Source organism: Tympanuchus pallidicinctus, unplaced genomic scaffold (assembly GCF_026119805.1).
Source record: "Tympanuchus pallidicinctus isolate F22 unplaced genomic scaffold, pur_lepc_1.0 scaffold1, whole genome shotgun sequence".
Taxonomy (NCBI): Eukaryota; Metazoa; Chordata; class Aves; order Galliformes; family Phasianidae; genus Tympanuchus; species Tympanuchus pallidicinctus.
Genome location: NW_026294618.1, coordinates 87496942 through 87517138, shown reverse-complemented (window position 1 = coordinate 87517138; position 20197 = coordinate 87496942). Strand labels below are relative to the sequence as shown.

The 20197-nt window shown below is 44.7% G+C and overlaps 1 protein-coding gene across 7 annotated transcripts in view; it reads left to right on the top strand.

The window, feature by feature from the left end:
- Positions 1-20197, top strand: part of RD3 (RD3 regulator of GUCY2D) — a 53047-nt gene that overhangs the window by 22542 nt on the left and 10308 nt on the right. For 4 of the 7 annotated variants that reach the window (XR_008207590.1, XR_008207589.1, XM_052686205.1 and 1 more), the window contains exon 1: positions 18908-19255. Coding sequence is in view for 5 of the 7 variants with exons in the window: in XM_052686205.1 (XP_052542165.1) it covers positions 18960-19255 (296 nt within the window). In the remaining 2 variants the exon portion in view is untranslated. Of the gene's footprint in view, positions 1-10324; positions 10413-10514; positions 10882-18907; positions 19256-20197 lie in introns of those variants that run through there. The other 3 variants (XM_052686172.1, XM_052686181.1, XM_052686163.1) reach the window with 3 other exon arrangements.

The window sequence follows — 20197 nt, the reverse complement described above, 5'->3', positions numbered from 1 at the left end:
TGTAAAGTAGGGCAGCTTCACAGCTACAGAGAGCCCACTGAATCCTTGAGGCGGACAGTCCATGTCAGCACCACAATTCAGCCCCAAAACTTCTTCACACCATGGTTCCTATAAGGATGTTGGGCTGAACTCTGAGCAGGAACTGCGGCCATCTGTCCTAACTCAGTTCAGAGCCCAACATTCCTGTGGTCTGACCCAGAAGACTGGAAGGTCTTTCATGAGTCTCAATCTGTGACAGGCCACGATGGAAGAAGGCAGATTGCACTGCTCTATAAAGACACTGAAGACATTGGGGTTGGTATTTCTATACAAGGCACAAAGACTGCTGCTTCGTGACAGTTCATAAGCACTGCAAAGTTTCATTTCTCCAGTTCAGGGACCTGGTGGGAACTTGGGTACAAGGATAAGTGCTTTCATCCCCAGCCAAAGGAGGAAGGCTAGTCTCACAAGCTGTACAGTGAACACGTTGAGGGGCAGTGAGGAAGATGGACCACTTTTCAAGGATGTAGACTGCCAGCTGCTGGGCACCAAAATCTGAGGAATCAGTCTGCTGCAGCCAAAGTACAGCCCATTCCTCAGAGTTCATGTCACCTCTTTGGACATTACTATCAGGATGATTTGTGATCTAACAGCAGCAGAAGGGAAAGCTAAGATGCCAGTTGGACCTTCTGCAATTTGCATTAGCAATAAGCAGCCGAAAGAGGACCAGCTCGTTTCTTTTACATTTTGCATTTTGTCAGCAATTTTCTGGAGATTCCTCTAGCTGTGCAACCTGCTGCTAAAGCAGGGGTCCCCTGAGGCAGCAGCATCTAGCCATTCCTCTTCAAGACTGTAGCTTGGTCACTGAGGTTTCTGTTTCATCTTTTGCTAGCACTTGAGGTCTGCATTAAAAAAAAAGCAAAAAAAAAAAAAAAAGCCAGCATTGACTATTATAGAATATATTATTTAGGAGAATTGGGAAAAAAAGTCTTAGAGAAGCAAGAGTATTCTTGCAGAGTCTGCTCTGAAATGGTCTCTTCTTGGTAGGCAAGCAGTGAGCAGACAACCATGCCACAGTAATATCATAAAGGAAAGGGGGAATATCATTTTAAAACCTTTCCTTCCCTCAGGGCTTTGCTCAGTAGGGTCAGGCCCAGGGTGATGAGTCCCTGCTTTTATCATTGATCCCAGCCTGGTGCATGGCTCAGTCCCCACTCCCTGCTGGTGGCCTATTGCTGCAGACTGCAAGCAAGATGTGTCCCTTGCTGAAACAAGGGATGCAGAGCACGGCCCCCTTAGATACTGCACTGGGAGTGGCACCTACTGTTGCATTTCAAACCTCTTTTTTCTCTATAAGACTGGAGAGGCTGAGTACAGTGGGATAGAGTCTGTCTTTTTACAGAGAATTATTTGAATGTAACATTGAACAGTGATGTTCTTTTTTTTTGTTTTCTGTTTTTGCTAACTTGCACAAGGGAATGGCTTGTCTTTTCTTGATATAAGGGGGTGGACAGCTTTAGCAGATGAAAAGAACGTCTTGCTTCTGCATTTTCTCTCCAGACTGCCTCTGCTCTTTCTCTCAGAGCTGACTTATCACTCAGTTCTCAGGTTTTCAGCACCTCCAGCCTCCCTCATCTCAACAAATAAACCCACCCATGAAACATATTTTTCACAGTGGAGTCAAAGATACTGAGATCCTTCAAGTTCTGGGATTTCCTTGTAGGTAAGGTGCACAGTGAGTTCAGCACCTTGTGAAGTCAGAGCCTACACTGAATGATTTTTTTTCCTGAGACCACATTCTCTAGCACAGTAGCTGTGATTTGCTTGGTCTGCATATGCGGAGGAAATCTTCACTGAGGTCAGCATTGTTTCCCATTTTTCCCTTCGAGTTCCTACAACTAATCCAGGATCTAATATCCCTCTGAATTTTCAAACAAGCTTCATCTTCAGAGAAGATATATCGTGTGCCTTGGAGGCATAGTGTATATATGTTCAGTGTCTGACCTGGGAGTTGGGGTTGGCCCTCACTGCTTCATCTCACAAAAAAGCAATGCTCCAGAGACACATTTATCTGCCTTTCTTGCAACTCTGAGCACTAATGCTGTTCCTCAAACTGAGAATAGATTGTCTTCATCTTGATAGCTGTCGAAAAACAGCATGGACCAGAACAGCAAATCTTAGTGCAGGCCAAATCCTTCTGTTGGTTGCATGGACTTCTCTGCAACTACATGAAAGTTAATGGCACATCAGGGACACTGTGGTATAGAGGTAGTACCGTAACAAAGAAGGGCTGGTTGAAAAGACACTCTTAGAGCTCTCTCTGGTTCCCTTATCTCAGTGTAATTCCAATACAGTCTCACAGAGAGAGCCTGGCTCTGCTGGTAATTTTTATTAGTGTCCATTGGGACTGACAGGAGAGCATATTTATATCATTATGCAATTACTTTCTTGTCAGGAAGGACCAAAAGCACTTGGAGTGAAGGCTTGAGGAAGAAATGCTCCGAACTAATGGGAAAAACAGCCCAGAATGAAATTCAATAATGATGAAAGCAAAATGATGTATTCAGGAATGTACAACAATATATATGGTGGAAATATTGCAAAATAAGACTTGGGGGTCACAGCAGGTCATAAGATAAATACAAATCAATAAAATGATACGTGTTCTTCCTGTTGACTTGGTTTAAGGAGACAAATCGTGTTAATTTATGTGAAGCAGAACTTATGCTACATCCAAGGAAACATGCTGTTGTTGTGGAAATTGTGAAGCACAGCTAGTAGCCAGAAGAGGCTGCAGGACCCTTGACAGTGGTGATTTAACAACAGATTAGATGAATGGCTTTCATGCTTCATACTGCTCAGCCATGGTGGTGGGTGAGGTGGCCTTTCTGGTCACTTCTTCACTGGTGCCTTCTGGCTGGCCTGGAGTTGTTCCTGCCTTCATTTGGATGCAACCTTACTCTTAAATCCTTGTTTGAGGGAATATATTTTCACTGCAGAAATAATCTCCTGGTGTCTATAGGCAGTGAGAATAAGGCCTGGAGGGAGAAAGTTTTTGCTCTGCACAACCATTGTACAAAGCTGCTGAACATCTCCATGTGGAAGAAGAGGTCATCAGAGGGCATCTCAGCAACCACATGCTCGTAAAGTCCTGTGTGGACTCTGCAAAAAGGAAAGAGAAAGTGGCATTTTGTGGACATATGTTAAGAATAGAAAAAGCAGCCTTGGCCTGGCTTTGAGGAAATAATGTAAGAGGATTGGACTTCGCAGCACTCATGTACACTTTGAGCAGATCCTTCTCTGCTAAAACAGAGATTATTTCAGAAAGTTGCCAAGCAACACAGGGGCCCTATATTGTAAAGTCTATATAATGCACATATTTGCTTCTAAAAAATGAAAAGAAGGCCAAATCAAGAACAAAACCTTGCTTTTCTGAGCTTCTGTTGTGTTTCTTGTCCCCCTCTACTGCTTTAACACAGAACCCCTCTTAAGTCCCCCCTATTCCTCTTTTGCTTCATTTTCTGTCTTGCGTACAAAGGGACAATGAAAAAGCATAGAAGGAGGAGAAACTAACAACACTGCAGTAAATAGGGAAATATCAGTAAACTTAGACATTAGTGTGTGTTTGGGCATTTCCATATAGATCTTGATAAATGCAGCCCAGCTTTGCACCAGTTCTGTATCTCCTTTTGTTGAAAGGGTAGTTGCTGTAAAGCTCACAAGAGGGGAAAAGGAGGGGAAAGAGAAGTTACAGAATCACTGAGACATTAAGTTAGTTTGGAAAGAGCACTAAGGTTATCTAATCCAACCACCAACCCATCACCCCCACTGCCACTAAACCATATCCCTCAGTGCCACATTGACCCTTTTCTTGAACTCTTCCAGAGATGATGACTCCACCACCACCCCAGGCAGCCTGTTCCAATGGATTTAATGGTATACTTTTGGTCATTTTTCACTATTTTAGGTTGTACTCATTACTCTGAGGGAGCCTGTGAACAAAAGACTTTAAAGCTGCTGCTGTGGAAGTGCTGAGGATTTGCAGACACTGTGTATATAGAGGGGTGGGAGGCAGAGATCTGTGCTCAGTCCCAGTCATGCTTCCCCTTCATTTCTTCTGTGCAGACTGAGCCTGAAGATCCTTTTCCTCTCCATTCAGCAGCACACTCACTGTTTCTTTATGTTAACGCAAAGGCCAAGCAATAATTGAAATCCTTCCTTCTTTTTTGAAAATATAGATGTTTTAAACCTCTTTTTCCATCAGCAGATTGTTGGAAAAGTTGTTAGCCTCTGAAATGTGGTTAATCTTTGAACAAATAGACTTTAAACAGCATGCTGTTGTCTAGCAACTATACTATAAACAGCCCTCCATTTGTCTCCTGTGGGTAATCACTGATTTCTCGGGGATTAAAGCTTAAGTAACACTCCAATCTAGGTGCGTGCATCAGACCACGGCGTATTACAGCAGATTATTCCTCCTGGCATACAGTTTGCTTAACCATTTAGAATCACAACAGACAACTGATAGCTGCAACGATATGAAAATGGGCACTAGCTTGTCAAATAATTAATATTTTGAGTCAGGACATAGAATAGATATTGGCAGGCTCTAAAGCATTTCTGTCACACAGTAGGGTGGGATGGCAGATAAGCATCAAACTAGAAGATCTTATCTAGGCTGAGCCTGATTTGTTCCAAATTTATCTTGCTAGCTGCTGCCCACCAGCTTCAGTGCACGCTCTTGCATTTGCTCCCTCACAACACAGGTATGAAGTTTTGCCTTCCAGCGATGCACAGAACTATGCTGCAGTCATACTGCAACTCACAAAGGCTCCAGATTGGTAGAGCTGAATGCCTACGTGTTGTGAATTTAACAGATGCATCTGCTTCCATAGATCACTGTCTACTTAAGAGACCAAAACCATGTGTTGTTGCTAAATCACTGCGTTTAACACCTTCCTTAGTCAAGCTTCCCTGCTGCCTGTGCAGTCTTTTGTTGCTGGTAGCATAATGCTGGGTAATGGTTGGATGGGTGGCCTGAAGCTGGCCGCAAGGAAAGAGCAATTGTTCAGCTGAATTTAAATAGGAGGGGAAAAAAAAAAAAGGATAGAGAGAGAAATAAAGAAATGACGGGCTCTAGGTTTAGAATAAATCTCAGCATCTGTGGGATTAGAGTTTCAAATGTTGACCTCCCACGCAGAAAGAAATACAAGTCTGTGGGTGGCTAATGCTACATTTCCTTTATAAAATAGAGGTTTAACCGAAGGAATTATAATCGGGACATTTATCTTAAGATTTACCCTTAAGAATTCCCATTTTGAAGAGATCAAGTTTGACATGATCTGAAAAAACAAACTTTCACTGGCGTTTACCATTCCTAGCCTGCCCTGACGAGGCTTGCTGGGAGCCTACAGGCAGCCACTGAGATTTCTCTTTGTCCTGGCAATTCTCAAGTTTCCCAGGGTTTAAATATGTAGTCAGGAGGAAGCAGATACGACACATTCAGTTCACCTGTCAAAAACCTGGTGTGCAGCAATGGGTAAATCGTTGTGACTGTGCCCTGCTTTTCCCAGCCCAGCTGAGCTGGAGCAGCTACTGCAGCTTCTGCAGCAGCAGACCCCTCCGTCTCCAGATGAAATCAGAGAAAATATGGGGGAGCAGGGAGCCTGGGACTGAGCCAGCGTGGGCATTGCAGTACACCAGCTTTTGTTTCCAGCTGTGCCCAAAGGCATCTGGTGCTCATGGCCAGCATACGATAGCATGGCACGTTGACGGAGCGGCAGGAGAGGCAGCACAAACGCTGAGCTGAAACCCATATTGACACCAGTGCTTTCCCAAGAGTGAGGCTGACATAACAAATATGTCAGGGAATGTGGGCTTAAGACAATTTCCATCAGGTTGCTTCTCTTTGGAGTACCATCACTTCAGAAACTTTTAGTAAGTGGTCGTTAGCATTGGAAAGTGGTGATCCTACTTTCCTAACTGTATGACGTAGGCTTTAAGATCTTACCATGTAGTGACAAGGAGATTTTATACCCTGCATCTTTTCTCAAACATTTTGATGAAGTCCCTGAAAGACCCATAAGGATACAGGCACATTCTGAAGCTCAGAAGAATGGGCACTTCTTTCTCTAGGAGGTACAACACTGTCATCCTGCTGGGGCTGATGTGGGGTCTCAGTTTCTGCCTCCAGAGGACCTTTCACTGTTGTGTTCTCCAGTCCCAAATCCCCAGAGCAGTTCCCTAATGGTCCATATCTTCTCCCTTCCCACTGATCTCTCCCACAGGAGATGCTTCTATTAAAGCTGATATTTCTTGCACAGTGCATCCCAAAAAAATTCAGTGGTATAATTAGTTTATATACTGTGTGGAGCAAAAAGAGACTATTGTTATTCTTTGTGTATCTATATTCATTTGAAGAAATGTAGCATTATTATCTTTTCTTTCTTTCTTTCTTTCTTTCTTTCTTTCTTTCTTTCTTTCTTTCTTTCTTTCTTTCTTTCTTTCTTTCTTTCTTTCTTTCTTTCTTCCTTTCTTTCTTTCTTTCTTTCTTTCTTTCTTTCTTTCTTTCTTTCTTTCTTTCTTTCTTTCTTTCTTTCTTTCTTTCTTTCTTTCTTTCTTTCTTTCTTTCTTTCTTTCTTTCTTTCTTTCTTTCTTTCTTTCTTTCTTTCTTCTTTTTTTTTCCTTTCTGTTGTCAAACTCCCTTTCAAGTCATCTCAGATCTGTTGATTTCAGTAGACTCTGGAACAAGAGTCCAAGAGTACCAGGTCAGCCTGGTGGTTGGTGACCCTGCACATGGCTGGGGGGTTGAAACTAGATGATCATAGTGGTCCTTTTCAACCCAGACCATTTTATTCTCTGATAAGAATATGGGACTTTAGAACCGAGTACGGGCAAGGTCTTGGCCCTGTTGAATTTAATACCAAAATTCCTCTTGTATTGAGCAGATCCAGAAGAGAACAGTTTGAAACCCATTGGGGTTAATGAAAAATTTGTCAACAGCTGTCTGTTCTCCAAGAAACAGTGTAAGATGACATGATGCATGTTAGAGTAAGACAAAGAAAAAAAAACCTGCAAATACAGCGTGAAAGCAGCTGTCTTTTGTACTGGAGGAATTTTCCTCATACAAAGAAAATCACTGCTTAGAAAATTAGTACTGCAGGTAAGGCTGATGTCATAGACTGTGTCAACTTTAATATCTTTTGGAGATTATTATATGTTAATAGTTTACATTAGGAACCAAGCAATCAGACAGAGTGCAATTAAGCACATAATCACAGATATTTTTGACATCTGTCTACTATTAGGTTCCATAGCATTTTTTTTTTGCATCTCCCACCCTGCAGCCTAGAGCTTTCAATTAATTTACTGTGACCATCTGTGTTGTAATTTTTGCTGCTCAGCTTGCCTTTCTACATCTGTTTTTCAGCTGAATATTTCATGACACTTCATCATTTTCACTCATTGTGCTAAAAACATGGAACTAATATTTGCTCAGTTAAGTCGCTCGGTTAAAATAATCGGCAATTAAGCAGCCCACCGCACTGCTGTCAAATGCTCTTTGTAAGGGCGAACAGAAAGGCAAGAAGGAGATAACATTTAAAAACTCCTTATCAGATTGTCTGGTACTGTTGAGCTGCAATGCAGAGTGCAACCATTGGTGGTTCCACCAGCTACTTAGGGTGCATGCTTATGGGATGTCTAAGAGAGAAGAGGTTATGTTGTGGCTGGAAGGCTACTGTGCTGCTCCCCAGGTGCACGTATTTTCGAGGGCCTGAGCCCTTCAAGCACTCAGGGTGCTTGGAAGCACAGGAGGCTCAGAGTGCATCCAGCCTCTCTTCATTCTGTCAGTAGCAACAAGCAGTCAGTGCTGCTGCAGCGAGTGGACAATGGATGAAGCAATGAAAGATTTGTAGGCTTTTACCACCTGCTCCCATCGAGATGAGGGGTGCAGTGCTACCAGCAGGTAATTTCCTCCACCTCCGTCACTCCACAAAGCAGAGATTTTCTATTGCTTTGCCTTTGAAATGTTTTGGTTCAGGGCTCGCTGTCTACAACACATATTTGCCCAGGACGTACATCTTTGATGTGAATTCACAGCTTCTGCTTATATTTTCTTCCCTTAAATTTCTTCCTTTATTTTAACTAATGCACACTGTAAATGATATCTTCCCATTCCTGGCATTGCAGCAGCCCATGATTATGTTTTCTGTGGCTTCAGGATCTCTAGATTTTAGTAATTTTCTCCTGAAAGAGGGATGGGAAGCAAAAAAATGCCATCAGAGCCTCCTCAGACACAATGCCAAGCTTGTCACAGGAGCTCACCTGAGCTGACAGGAGAAAGGCTGCTCACTCAGAGCTATCCTTGCAAGAACGTTATGGCATGATTATCTGAAGACAAAGGTCTTCAAGTGATGCAGTCCCTTGTGAAGTACAGCTCTTGCTGCAATAGACCTATCTAACAGATTGCCCTGAGAAACACCAGCGCGTTCTCTTCTTCCTCCAGCTGTGCACTGGAACACCATATCTGAGCACCCTCCTCTACTCACCCAGGTACAACTATTTGGGTTGCTTTCTGCCCCTTGGGGCAGGAGGCAGCCATCAGCAGATGAGATATCAGACCCAAGCCATTCAGCCTTGATGTTCATGGCCTCATGCCCGTGACCGGCAATGCAATATGGAGGGAAGAGAGGGCAGCCCCACAGTGGGGGTGGGGGGGCAGAGGGGGAAGGGCACAGAGAGAGATGTGCTGGAAGAGGCACGGCAGCCTCACCGACTTTTCTCAAATGAGCCTCAGTGCAAAAAGGCTGGGGACTGCAGCTGATGGCTGAATGGACTTTTTCTTTTTTGCTCATAGTGCATTCGCATGTGGGTGGGCTGACTGGATTTGATGTAAACAGCAGGAAGAAGATCTTCCCAGTGAATGAAAAACTGCCTCACTGAGGGAAAACAACCATGACAGAAATATGACAAATAGCTCTGTAAGTGGCACTTTTCTAAGGAACATTTTAAGCCTTTGGGAAAGGCAATGTTCCCTCTGTGAGCCCCATTATATTCAATGACACACTTCAATTACCTTAGCCAAAAGCCAACAGGGCCAGTAACATATTATACTTGCTTTCTGACAGTGATTAAGTGAGATTATTTGCTCATGGTCAAACCTATGCAGAAGATAGTGGCACTTTAATTGCTGCTGATCAGAGAAGTCCATCTTGAGTGCCAGAGCCAGAGATCTGTGACTTTGACACTGAAACATGAAGGTTCTGCATTTAGCATCACAGGAGCTGAAGGTGCAGTGCCACTGATGTGCTCAGATGAGTGGGGGCACAAAGCAATGGCAAGAAGCAGCAGAGCCAAATGGACTGTACTACAAATTACCATATGGTGAAATTTCATTGTCACGTGTCATGGAAAACAGCGCTGAATACAGCTCTACTCCATCTTTATTAGCAGAGAACTGCTAAGCAACTGATGGTTTGACTGATGACCGATCAGCTCGTGTCATATTGGCACAGCAGTGCAGGAGCTCTTGCTTTCAACTGCTATATAAGAGGGAGGGGAGATGAGTGCTCTCTCCCGTACCTCCAAAGCAATGCTCCTGAACATACTTCCCAACCACCTGTGTGTGCGATTCGTGGCAGGAATTCCCCAGAAATTCACTGAGCTGAAAAGTTACCTGGAGCCTGAGTTCTGCAAAGATGGCCTTTGTTCTGAATTAATTGGAGACGGTGGCTTTTGACCTAAGTTTTAATGGATGAGAGTAGGAAGCTCTGGAGCTGCGTAAGATGACTTTAATGAAAACTCAATGATCCTGGAGCATGCAGGGGATGTCATACATCTCTGCATGCTGGGCAGCCTGCTGGGCTGCAGTTGGAGCTGGGGACAGACACATAATCCTCCACAAATAATTAGAGAAGAAAACACTTCTAATCTCCGTTAGTCTGGTTGTGTTATTAGATCTAATAATAAACACCGGACACGAAAAACCCTCCTCATCCATTTTAATTCGGACTGCGGCGAAAATCTCTTAACCCGTAACCGTTCAGCTGCTCTGTTCGGAACCGGGGTTTCCCCCTTCCTGCCGCTTCGATTTCATTTCCCCACGTCTCCCAGCCCGGCTCCCGGCCCCTCGTCCTGCCCGGTTCCTCCGCAGCTCGGACAGCCCCGCGACCGCTGTAGCTACAGCCGAGCGCCCCGGCCACGAGCGCCGAGATCCGAGCGCCGTCATTTATCACACACGTTTAAAGCAGACACGCGGGTCCCTCCAGACTCTCCACCGCCCCGGGGTCGGAGCGCGCCGCCTCAGGGCCGGGCCGCTTAGCGCAGTCGCTATAGCAACGGCGGCCGCCGGCGGGTGCGTCTCCGCCCGCCTCGAGGCGCCGGCAGCGGGCGGTTAGCGGGGCTCCGCGCGACTTCGGCGGAGGACAGGCGCGGTAAGGAGGCGGCGGGCGGGCTGGCGGAGCCGCGCGCGGCCGTGAGGCGATGCGGGGCGCGGGGGCGAGCCGCCTGCGGCGAGTTGGGAAAGTGGGAACGGCGTGCCTCGCGCCGGCTTTCTTCCTCGGTTCTTCGAAGCGCGGGCTCGGCTGCGCGGTAGAAAGTTGCGAGGAGCCGCAAGGGCTTTCGAACGGCCGAGAGGTGCCGGCCGGGAGGCGCGCGGCCCCGGAGCAGCGCTGCGAGCGCAGCCGCCGGCCGTCGTCACGCGGCTAATCCGCTCCCGGTGTAAGTCTGCCGTCCCGGGGCGGAGGGCCCCGCTACGTGCCGCACCGTCCTCTGGGCTCCGCCGTGGATCCGTCCGTCCGAACGAGCCGCGGAGCCGGAGGTGAGCGGGGCCGGGACTCGCCGTCAGCCGACACAGACCTGTGCTGCTGGTGACTTCTGGAGAAAGGCTGAAGTTCTCAGACTGTAAGCTTAGCGTTCATCGTTTGGATGGTGATCTTGTGTGTGTGTTTTAAGTGATTTCTATCACAAGGACCGAACTTGGACGCAGGTTTTCGCGTTCCTACAGGGAAAACTCCCCTGTAGGTTGCACGTGGTGCACTGAGGCAGAGTGAGACTTGGAGGCTGTCCTTTAGATATCCTTTCTGATGGATGCTCAGTAACCCAGGCTCGGTACTGAATAGGAACGTTACAGTGTCTCTAAAAATGTGCTCTGACCTTATGATGCAGTGATTTCTCTTGCTTTCACAGTGCTCTGTCTGAACGGAGAACGCACATCTTGCCCACCTGTTTTCACAGCACTTGGTCTGGTCTGTAGCACAGTATATGAATTTAAAAAAAGGCACTCAGTGGATGTGCTGACAAGTACAGTATGCTTTCAGGTCTGAGCTTTGAGCTCTCCTTTTATGTAATTCTATAGCTATATGTGTCTGCAGCGAATAACGCTTGAGAATTCCTCAACTTGTGACACAACTGTCTGTTTAGAATCATGGAATGGCTTGGATTGGAAGAGACTTCAAGGATCATCATGTTCTAACCCCTGCAGGCTGCGTTGCCAACCGCTAGAACGACCACCCAGGGCCCCATTCAACCTGGCCTTGAGCACCTCCAGGGCCAGGATATCCATAACTTGTCTGGGCAACTTTGCCAGTGCCCCACCACTCTCCCTGTGAAAAATTTCCCCATCATCTAATCTAAATCTCTCCTTTAGTTTAAAGCCGTTCCCCCTTGTTAAATAACACTGTGTAGTTACAGTAAAAGTAGAATAGAGAATGATGTCCTGAGGATCTTGGAGTTGTAATTCTGAAAACTTTTGGTGTCAGAACAGTGCATCTATGCCTGTTGCTGCTTTATTACAGCATTTTGTGGTTGATGTAATATTAATGACAGGAAAGCTATGTGCCTGTTTTACTTTCTGAACTCTCACTTATATGTCTCGTGAAGAGTACTTCATGTCCCTCTGCTCTCACTGGAAACCTGACTTTGTAGTCTGCAGAGATCAAAGAAAGATACGGAATTGAAGGAGTGTTTGATCTATCACAGGAAGATAGCTGTATCTGAGAAAAAAAACAGGAGTTCTAATAACAGGTTAGGCAAACAGAGCAAATCAGTGTGTGTTTTAACTTCCTGGGTTTAAGTAACAGTTTGGGACAAATTGTAAGGGACAGTGTTATTGTGATTAGTATTAGAAAACATTGTTTAAAGCATGAGTGGGAATTTGGCATGAACATAGCCCAGGTTTATAGCAGATGAAACTCATTTGCTCTGATAAGTCAAACTGTAAAATGCTACTATGCTTTGTAAGCAGATTTGAGTTACACCCACCCTTTTTCTTCTGCAGATAACAGGAAGATTATCTTCTGTAGAGTCCCTGCCATTAGTGGAGCTTTAGGCTATTGGGCTGTTCCTTTGCTTTTTCTTTAAGATCTGTAGACTGGATTTTCATCTGAAGTTAATCAACACAGCTCTTTTATTTCAGGGAAGTAAATCTGTTTTACATTAGTCCAGCTTTACCGAAGATTATGAAGCTGTACAAGGTTAGATCAGCTGCCATTTCTGTGCGTGTTTTCACTAGTGATTGAAAAATACCTTTCTGATTCATACCTGAGCTTGGAGCCCAGTTGATGCTGTATTTTTCTTTCTTCACCCCTCTTGCTATCAAAGTGCAGACATAAAATGCATCAGATACTTGCTTTCTAGAAGACGGAAGCTTTAAAAATGGATTAAAAACTACGTGCAGGGCAGGTGGAAGCAGTGTTTTTAACGTGCTCTCAATTGTAATGAATTTCATTTAAAAAAGGTTTTTTTTTTTTTTTTTTTTAATTTTGAAAGCTACTAACTCTAGATAATGCAACATACCCATATGTACCATAACCACTGGAGTGTTTTCAGAAGGCCAATCAAGCTTTCTTTTCATGCAGAATTTAGCCTGCATGCAGAATGGCAGCATGTTTTTCGCATACTTTGAGGAGTGCTTGTCATTCAGAAGCAGACTAGTGCAGCAGCAGAACTGCCAGCCTGCAGCAGGCAGTTTAGACTCACAGGCTCACACTGCTGTAACACTCTTCTTGTTCTTAAACACCTGCAACCACAAAGGTTTAATAAGAAATATTTTTAATTTCAAGTCTGGACTTGATCCAGATATTCAAAATGCCCTGCCACTTGAAACAGGGACACGTCTTTGGGAATATTTTACCCACTGTGAAAATTCTTTGTCCACGAATATCTCATGTCCAGCAAAACAGGAGCGGGTGTGCTCATAAGGCAAAGCACACATTCTCTTGCTGTGATCTGTATGCGAGCCCCCAGGTGTCCCTGAGAGTTCACTCTCTTTATTCTGCAGGTCAGAATGAGGAATGATATTGCATTACGATCACGATATTTGCATTGCTGATAAGTGTCTTGATTCAAAAACTCTATGTACTGCTTTTTCAGCATTAATTGCCTCATAGCAACTTTGGCAGATAGACGTGGGTTCTCAGTCTCAGCTTATAATAATTTCCACCGAGATTACACTCGCACAACAAGTAGCTGTAAACACATACCCTCCCATGCCACTAAACAATAAGAGAGATTCAGCCAGATAGGAAGTGGGGCTCTTTGGGCTTTGCTAAAGTAAAAGTCCCTATGTGTAGAGAATACTGATAAGTAACTCTCCATAAAAGTGATGGAGAACAGAGGGTAGGGTTTCTTGTCAAAGTTATGGCTATATTAATAAAACTGGGAGAGTGTTGGCAGCAGTTTCTTAATTAGAACTTGCTGAGATTCTTTGTTTAGAGCAAAATTGAATTGTCATTTTCATGGGAGAAATAGTGTGGGGTACTTCTGTAGTGCTCAGCCTGCTAATGGTATCTCCTGCAGGTATCGGTAGCTGTATAGCCATGACCATAGATCCTGCCCGGGTGTAGCAGCCAAGAGAGACAGTCATCCAGAGGGCACTGAGCTTCTGACTTCTCTGGATAACGTAATTAAATCTTTACCAAAGAAGCAAATGAAAACTAATTATAGTAATATGCTCAACAGTGTCAAATCTCCTGTTTTCCCTGTGGCTGCATTTCTCTTTAGAAGTATGATTATGAACACAGTTTGGAGATGGAGCTTGTCACTCTTCTTTTAGAAATCATTTTTCATGCTTGTTCCTGTCTGATCTGGAACGTGTGGAGCAAGACTGAGTTGGTATCTTACATGAACAAATCCTATCTCTGCTCTCTGACTCTTGCAGCAAGGAGCCACCACCCTTGGGATGGGGGAAGGCATTTCCCAGCTCCTGAGCCCGGTCTGTCAGTGTACAGCCTGGGTGACAGCGGATTTCATGGGACTATCTATAGCCAGCTGAGTGACAACATTTCCATTGACGCCGTTCAATAGTGGATTAGGCTCCTGCTCATCCAGCCCCTCGCATCTTTTCTCCCTCTGCTCTGACACAGCTGTCATACCCCTTTGATTATTGGGAGTCACTAGGTGTTCTTGGTAGTACTTCTGCACTGACAGGCTGCAAAGGAGGGTTATCAACTGAAAACATACCTGTATAGAAAGCAAAGCTCCTTTTTTCATAAATATGCATTTCTCAACCTCTGTCTATTCCTGTCTGAGAGGGTTTTGGAAACTGAGAACCAAGAGAAGGTTCAATGAAAGTGAAATACGCTTCTGAATAAAAAATTTCCTACAAGGCAAACAGGTCCTGCCGATTGACTCATGGCTTACCGGAAAGCAGCCTGGTGTAACAGGTCTTAGCAGGTGGTGATCTCACCTGCAAGAGCCTGAAGGAGGCTGACAGCTGCCAGGTTTTATCAACGGCCTCCATCTGGCAAAAGAGTAGCCAGAGATCAAACTATGGAACTATTCTCTTTCACACTAAAAGAGCTAGGAGAATCTGAAATCCTGTTATAGGGAGGTGAGAAACCAAAGAAAGAATGAGGACCCCAATACTTCTGCTGATTCTTTGATATGTTCACTGTAGCAAGAAGAGAAAATTGCATGGGGAAATATGGGAAAAGGTAGAGAAGTGGAAGGGGAGAACTGTAAACTGTAAAAGGAGAGGTATGCAGGAATTGCTGCCTATGTGCAAAACAAAAATGAGATCTGGGGAGGCAGAAAGGCTTCTTTAAAGGTAAAAGGAAACTTTTACCTTAAAAAAGTCTCAGAAGTGCTTACTAACCATCAGTAGACATTGAAAAAAACCATCAGGGGCTTTGTTAAAGAAAGGAAAGAGAGGGATTCCAGACTTTCGTAATTTAGGGATAACTTATGCTTAAAATTCTGTCAGGTGGTTGGGCTGAATTGTAATTGACAGCATGAGGGAACTGTTTGGCTGGCAGTGGAGTCAGTGAAGCAAAAGCTTTGAAACATGTAACTGCTTTTGGAGTGGAGCTTTTTTAAACTACCCTAAATTCTGCTTGAATAAAGCCTGAGTAGTTCATCAGGTTCCAGGACAGCCTTTTAGAAGGAAACAGAAAACTGACTGTGCAGCAGAAGGATCTGTATTTAGATGGAGCAGTGTCCCTTTCTTTCTTTTAATAATTCTAACATGAATGCTTGCAAAGTGTAAATTTGTCCTTTTCCCCAGTAAGGACAGTCTGAAACTTTTGCCATCCTCTAGTTTTCTACATCCTGCCAATGCTCTTTTAAGTCTTTTTAATGGGAAAGCCATGTTGAGTCATTTAATGATTAGCCTGCATGTGAACTTTAAATTGAAAACAGCAGCTACAATTAAGGGAGCCCATGCTGCCTGCTGCAGGCTGCAAAGACCAGTAGTGGAAAGTGTAGAGGCTTGTCAAGTCTGCTAAATAGAGATGGCCAGTTTCCAACTCTCAAAAGGAGGAGGTGATGGATGAGAGATGGGGAAGGAAACAATCTCAGACAAACAAGGCTCCTTTAGAACAGCCAGCACAAGCTGCCACTGTGCACAAAATGCTTGCAAACGATTTTCCTTTGTTGGAGAACTGGCTGTTTCAGTTATGGGTGAGATGCTTTCCTTACTTCGTATTGATCTTAGGTGCAAGTGAATTTTTCAAATAACTTGTGAGAGGTGAATGCAAGACCCATTCGGACCAGAGCTGCTTGACACATGGTCAGAGCCAACACTCTGCTCAGACCACTGCCAGAGCAGAGGGGAAAGCACCTCCTCGCATCCCTCCAAAGATGTGAGGAAGGCTGAGACTGCAGCTCATTGCCTGGAGAGGTATTCCAGATGGCACCCTACTGGAAGGTTGGTTCTGGGGTGCTCACAACCACCTTGGGGTGACTGCTGGCCTGATGCTGCTCTTCTGGTGTAAGAGATGGAGGCAGCTGGGTTGTGGGACTTTCACAACAGTTTGTCAAAGGTCAGAGTGAGGGTGACAGTGTTGCTTCTCTCTGGCTTACAAATAACAGTATCCGTGCTTCTGTGCCACCTCTGTACTTTTTCAAAATCTGTGATCAGTGCTTTATGAAAGCTATGGAATACTGCAAAAGTAGGGTTCAGCAGGCCTTGCTCAGACAAAATATGCAAGCTACTTTTCTGACTGATTGCCCTCTGCAATACTGGGCGATGGAAAACAGGTCTCAAGCGCAACTACTTTGTTTGAGGGAGACCTGTGAGGTGAAACAAAAAGATGAAGGTAGTAGGAATGCTCCAGCACCATATGAAAGCCACGTAACATAGAACCAATAGCATAGGCTTTCTCTCATCAAGTCCAGGTGCAAGAGAAAATAATAATGGTACAGGTTCTATACCTGTATACCATATATTCTGGTACAGTTAGATACCTGTAAAAGCTGATGATAAACGGCAGTTGTCACATAAGCTGAAAAACAAACCTGAGATTTTATAATGATCTGTTATAACAACTTGTAGTCTGTTCTGCTGCACTTTTTTGTGAACAGAGAGCACGCTTTTGTGACATGTAAGGAGGGATAAAACCAATGAAAAGGCTTTAAGGATCTTCATCCTTAATAATTTGTACTGAGCAGTGGAGATGACCACATAGCAAGATTCAAGCACATGTTAGGGTGATGAGATGATGGAGCTGACACTGTCAGCACACCAGTTCCAGACTGAGTTCATTCATGCGTGTTGGGCAGTAAGCAGTAGCAGTGCTGATACAAGAGCAGGAGCAGATTGATGGCTGGAGTCACAGGTGCTGAAAGCATAGGAAGGGGCCTCCTGCTCTTCCTCTAGGGCACAGAAATTAGATAGGAGTAGGAGAACTTCCAGCAAGTGCCAACTAGGAGTGGTATGGTGAAGATAATCACAGCTGCTACTCCAGAGTGAAAAACAGTCGCTATAGTGATCTCTCATGTGTAAGCATTGCAAATTAGTACATACTCTCATGTTTATACAGTCTCACAGGAATATGTGCAGCCTTACACATCTAGGTAGCCGCATCTGTGGAAGCTTTCAGCCCTTATATGTCTTCTTTCTGAAGAAGCCTGTAGCTGGCAGTGAGAGGAAAGATATTGGACTAGGGAAACTTGTCCTTTGTTGCATTTTGTGATTTTAATGAAGCCTAAGCATCAGTCTCTGAGATCACTTCAAACTCAGGACACAGTACAGACTGTCCAGGTTTTTGAAGCATTGTTCTTTAATGGTGTGACCTATGGACATTCTGGAAAGAGAACAAGTCTACATCATAGCAAGCAATAAAGCTGTGGAAGCAGCTCAAGCGGCCTTCACATCCAGTGCAGAGGATGATGGCTTTTTGGCACTGAAGGCAGAATCTCGGAAGGCAGAAGAGCATTGCTCTTCTAGGAAGTCTGAGAACTTGTGTCTAAGCTGTAATGAGAATGCAGGGTAGTCACAAGCTTCTGGTGATTTGCACTGACTGAAGGCCCCAGTGTGGCAGCTTAAAAGCTTATTTTTCTCTTTTATGTCTGTCTTCATGTCTGTTTCTCTTATCAGAAGAAGTTTTCTCAGGCCCTGCAGAATCGGGCTCTTATGTTAACAGCTGAAACTCTGTCCTGATTGAGTTGCAGCCAGGAGGGGCCTTTTGGTGATCCAGCTGCAAGCATGATTTGTGCCACCCCTCCTCCCTGTAGGCTAATAGAAGGGAGCAGCAAGGCAAGTATGCTGTGAGAAGAAACGGATGCTGTTTTACTCCTGTTCAAGACTCTGGTGACTGCTCTGAACTCTGTTTTGTTTAAATACAAATACAATTGTTAATAACTTCGCTATCTGAGGATAATGGAACAGCTACACAAAAGGGAGTTAATTCCATCTTTCACTGAGCTGATTGGTGCAGCTTGTTTTGCATTCTAAGTGCTGTGTAACTCCCCAGCAGCAGAAACTTCTCACTTAGAAGTAATACCAGTTTAAACCTTGATATGCTGCCACTTTTCTCTCAGCCCAACCTCAGCTCCTTTACTACTGGTGGTGTGTGCCTAAGGTGTGCTATTCTGGTATAACTGGTAGTTGGACTTCCGCTCGGAGAAGATGGTGTAGCCTCTCCCATTGCGTGCAGTGACTCTTGCTAAATAAAATTTAAAGCTCTGTCTGGTCTTGTGATGAATGCAACTGTTGCTTTTGCCAGCAAGAAATACAGATGAACTCTATCACTTCTGCTATCTGCCTGTGTTACGTTTTCTCTGCTCCCTCTGAGGATGCCCTGTTGGCTAGCACATGGCTCCCATAATGCCTACATACACCTGACTCCTTGTGTTGAGTTTTTGTATGTAGGGTCCCGCTCTCCCATGAGGGTTCATACAGCCAAAGCCCAGTCCCTGTTCTGTGGACAGGAGAGTTCTTCCCCTACCTATCAGTGGGAGAAAGATATTCCATAACTTGACTTCAGATGTAAGAATTGTGCCTGTAATTTTAATTATGTGGTGACTGGCAGTTCAGTGCCTCTCTACACAATTTGGTTGCTAAAGGTGAGATTTATTTCTCAAGATGCCCACAACGAGTAGTTCCTCTAAGTGGCTAATCCAGCAGCACTTAAAAGCAAACAACAGATTTGAGGGATGTGTGGGGGAGAAAGTTCTTCTCTGAGCTGTGTTGATGATGGCGCTGTTCTTTTTCTCTCTTTCCCTACCCCCAATTTGCTCCCAGTGAAGACACGCAGGGCACTATGTCACTGGCATCCTGGTTCAGGTGGAATGAGCCCCCAAATCGGATTTCCCAGAGGAACCCCACAGAGATGGTGGTTGAGACGCTAATGATGGAGCTGAGCTGGCAGATCAAGCAGGCAGAGAAGCAGCAGCGGGAGCGGGAGAATGAGTATCGCAAGATCAAGACTGGGGTGGACTACGGCTGGCTGGTCAGCTACCCAAAGCAGAGCTATGATATCAGCCCAGGAGAAAGGCTGCAGCTGGAGGATATGTGTACCAAAATACATCCCTCCTACTGTGGGCCTGTCATACTCAGGTACAGTAAAAGATCTGATGATCCAGACCTTCCCTTTCTCTCTCTCCTCTTTATGGTGTGTGAGGGGGGAGCAAGAGTTGTTAGGACCAACAGAACCAAGACTTGGGCATCCTGTACTGAGGGTTTTGTTGTGGCAATGTCTTTGTGGGAGAAGAAAGGCTGAATGTTTAAAGTCAGATTCAAGTGGTATCATTTCCTCTGGAAAGCTACTAAATGCCATTGCTTTCTGAGTGGCTTGAATACTTTATGCTCCTGATCAGCCAGATAAACTTTGTCTTGCCTGATTTTGCTGCAGTTTCAGTATTTCATGGTTTTTGCTTCAGTCGTTAGAATCTTTGAATAAGCAAGGATTAAAGGGATCACTGGAAGTGTGTGCCTCTCTGAACTGGCCAACTTCACAGCCAGGTCAGGTTGCTGAGGCCTTATTCTACCCATTGCTGAGTATCTCTGAGGGTGGAGATTCCACAGCCGCTGAACAACATGCTTCAGTATTTATCCACTCTAATTTGAGACTTCCTTCTTTGATTTAAGCTGGGCAGAAGCTTTACCAAGGCACTTGTCCCAACAGTGTCCAGACTAGCCAAAAGGTGCTATTGTATTTTTCAGTCTGAGTCATATGTTCCCAGAAAAAGGAAGGAGAGCATGCTTGTTCCCTCATATACATGCAGGTAGAGCAAGCATTCGGCTTGAACAGCTAGCTAGTGCTTCTGCCTTCTGTGATGTAGCCTCTTGCACTTGCTGGTGAGCCTTCCAAGCAACCCTAGACACTGGATTGCTCATTGCTGGCTGACCAACCTTTTGTGAGGTTGGCTTTGAACTAGAACCAACCTACCTAACTGTAATGGCATCCAAACTGGAAGGGTAGGAAGTGACTTTTTTCTTTCCCTTTTGAGAGATCCAGTCTAAATTAAGCCCTCTCACTTAGCACAGTGCAAGTGAGGA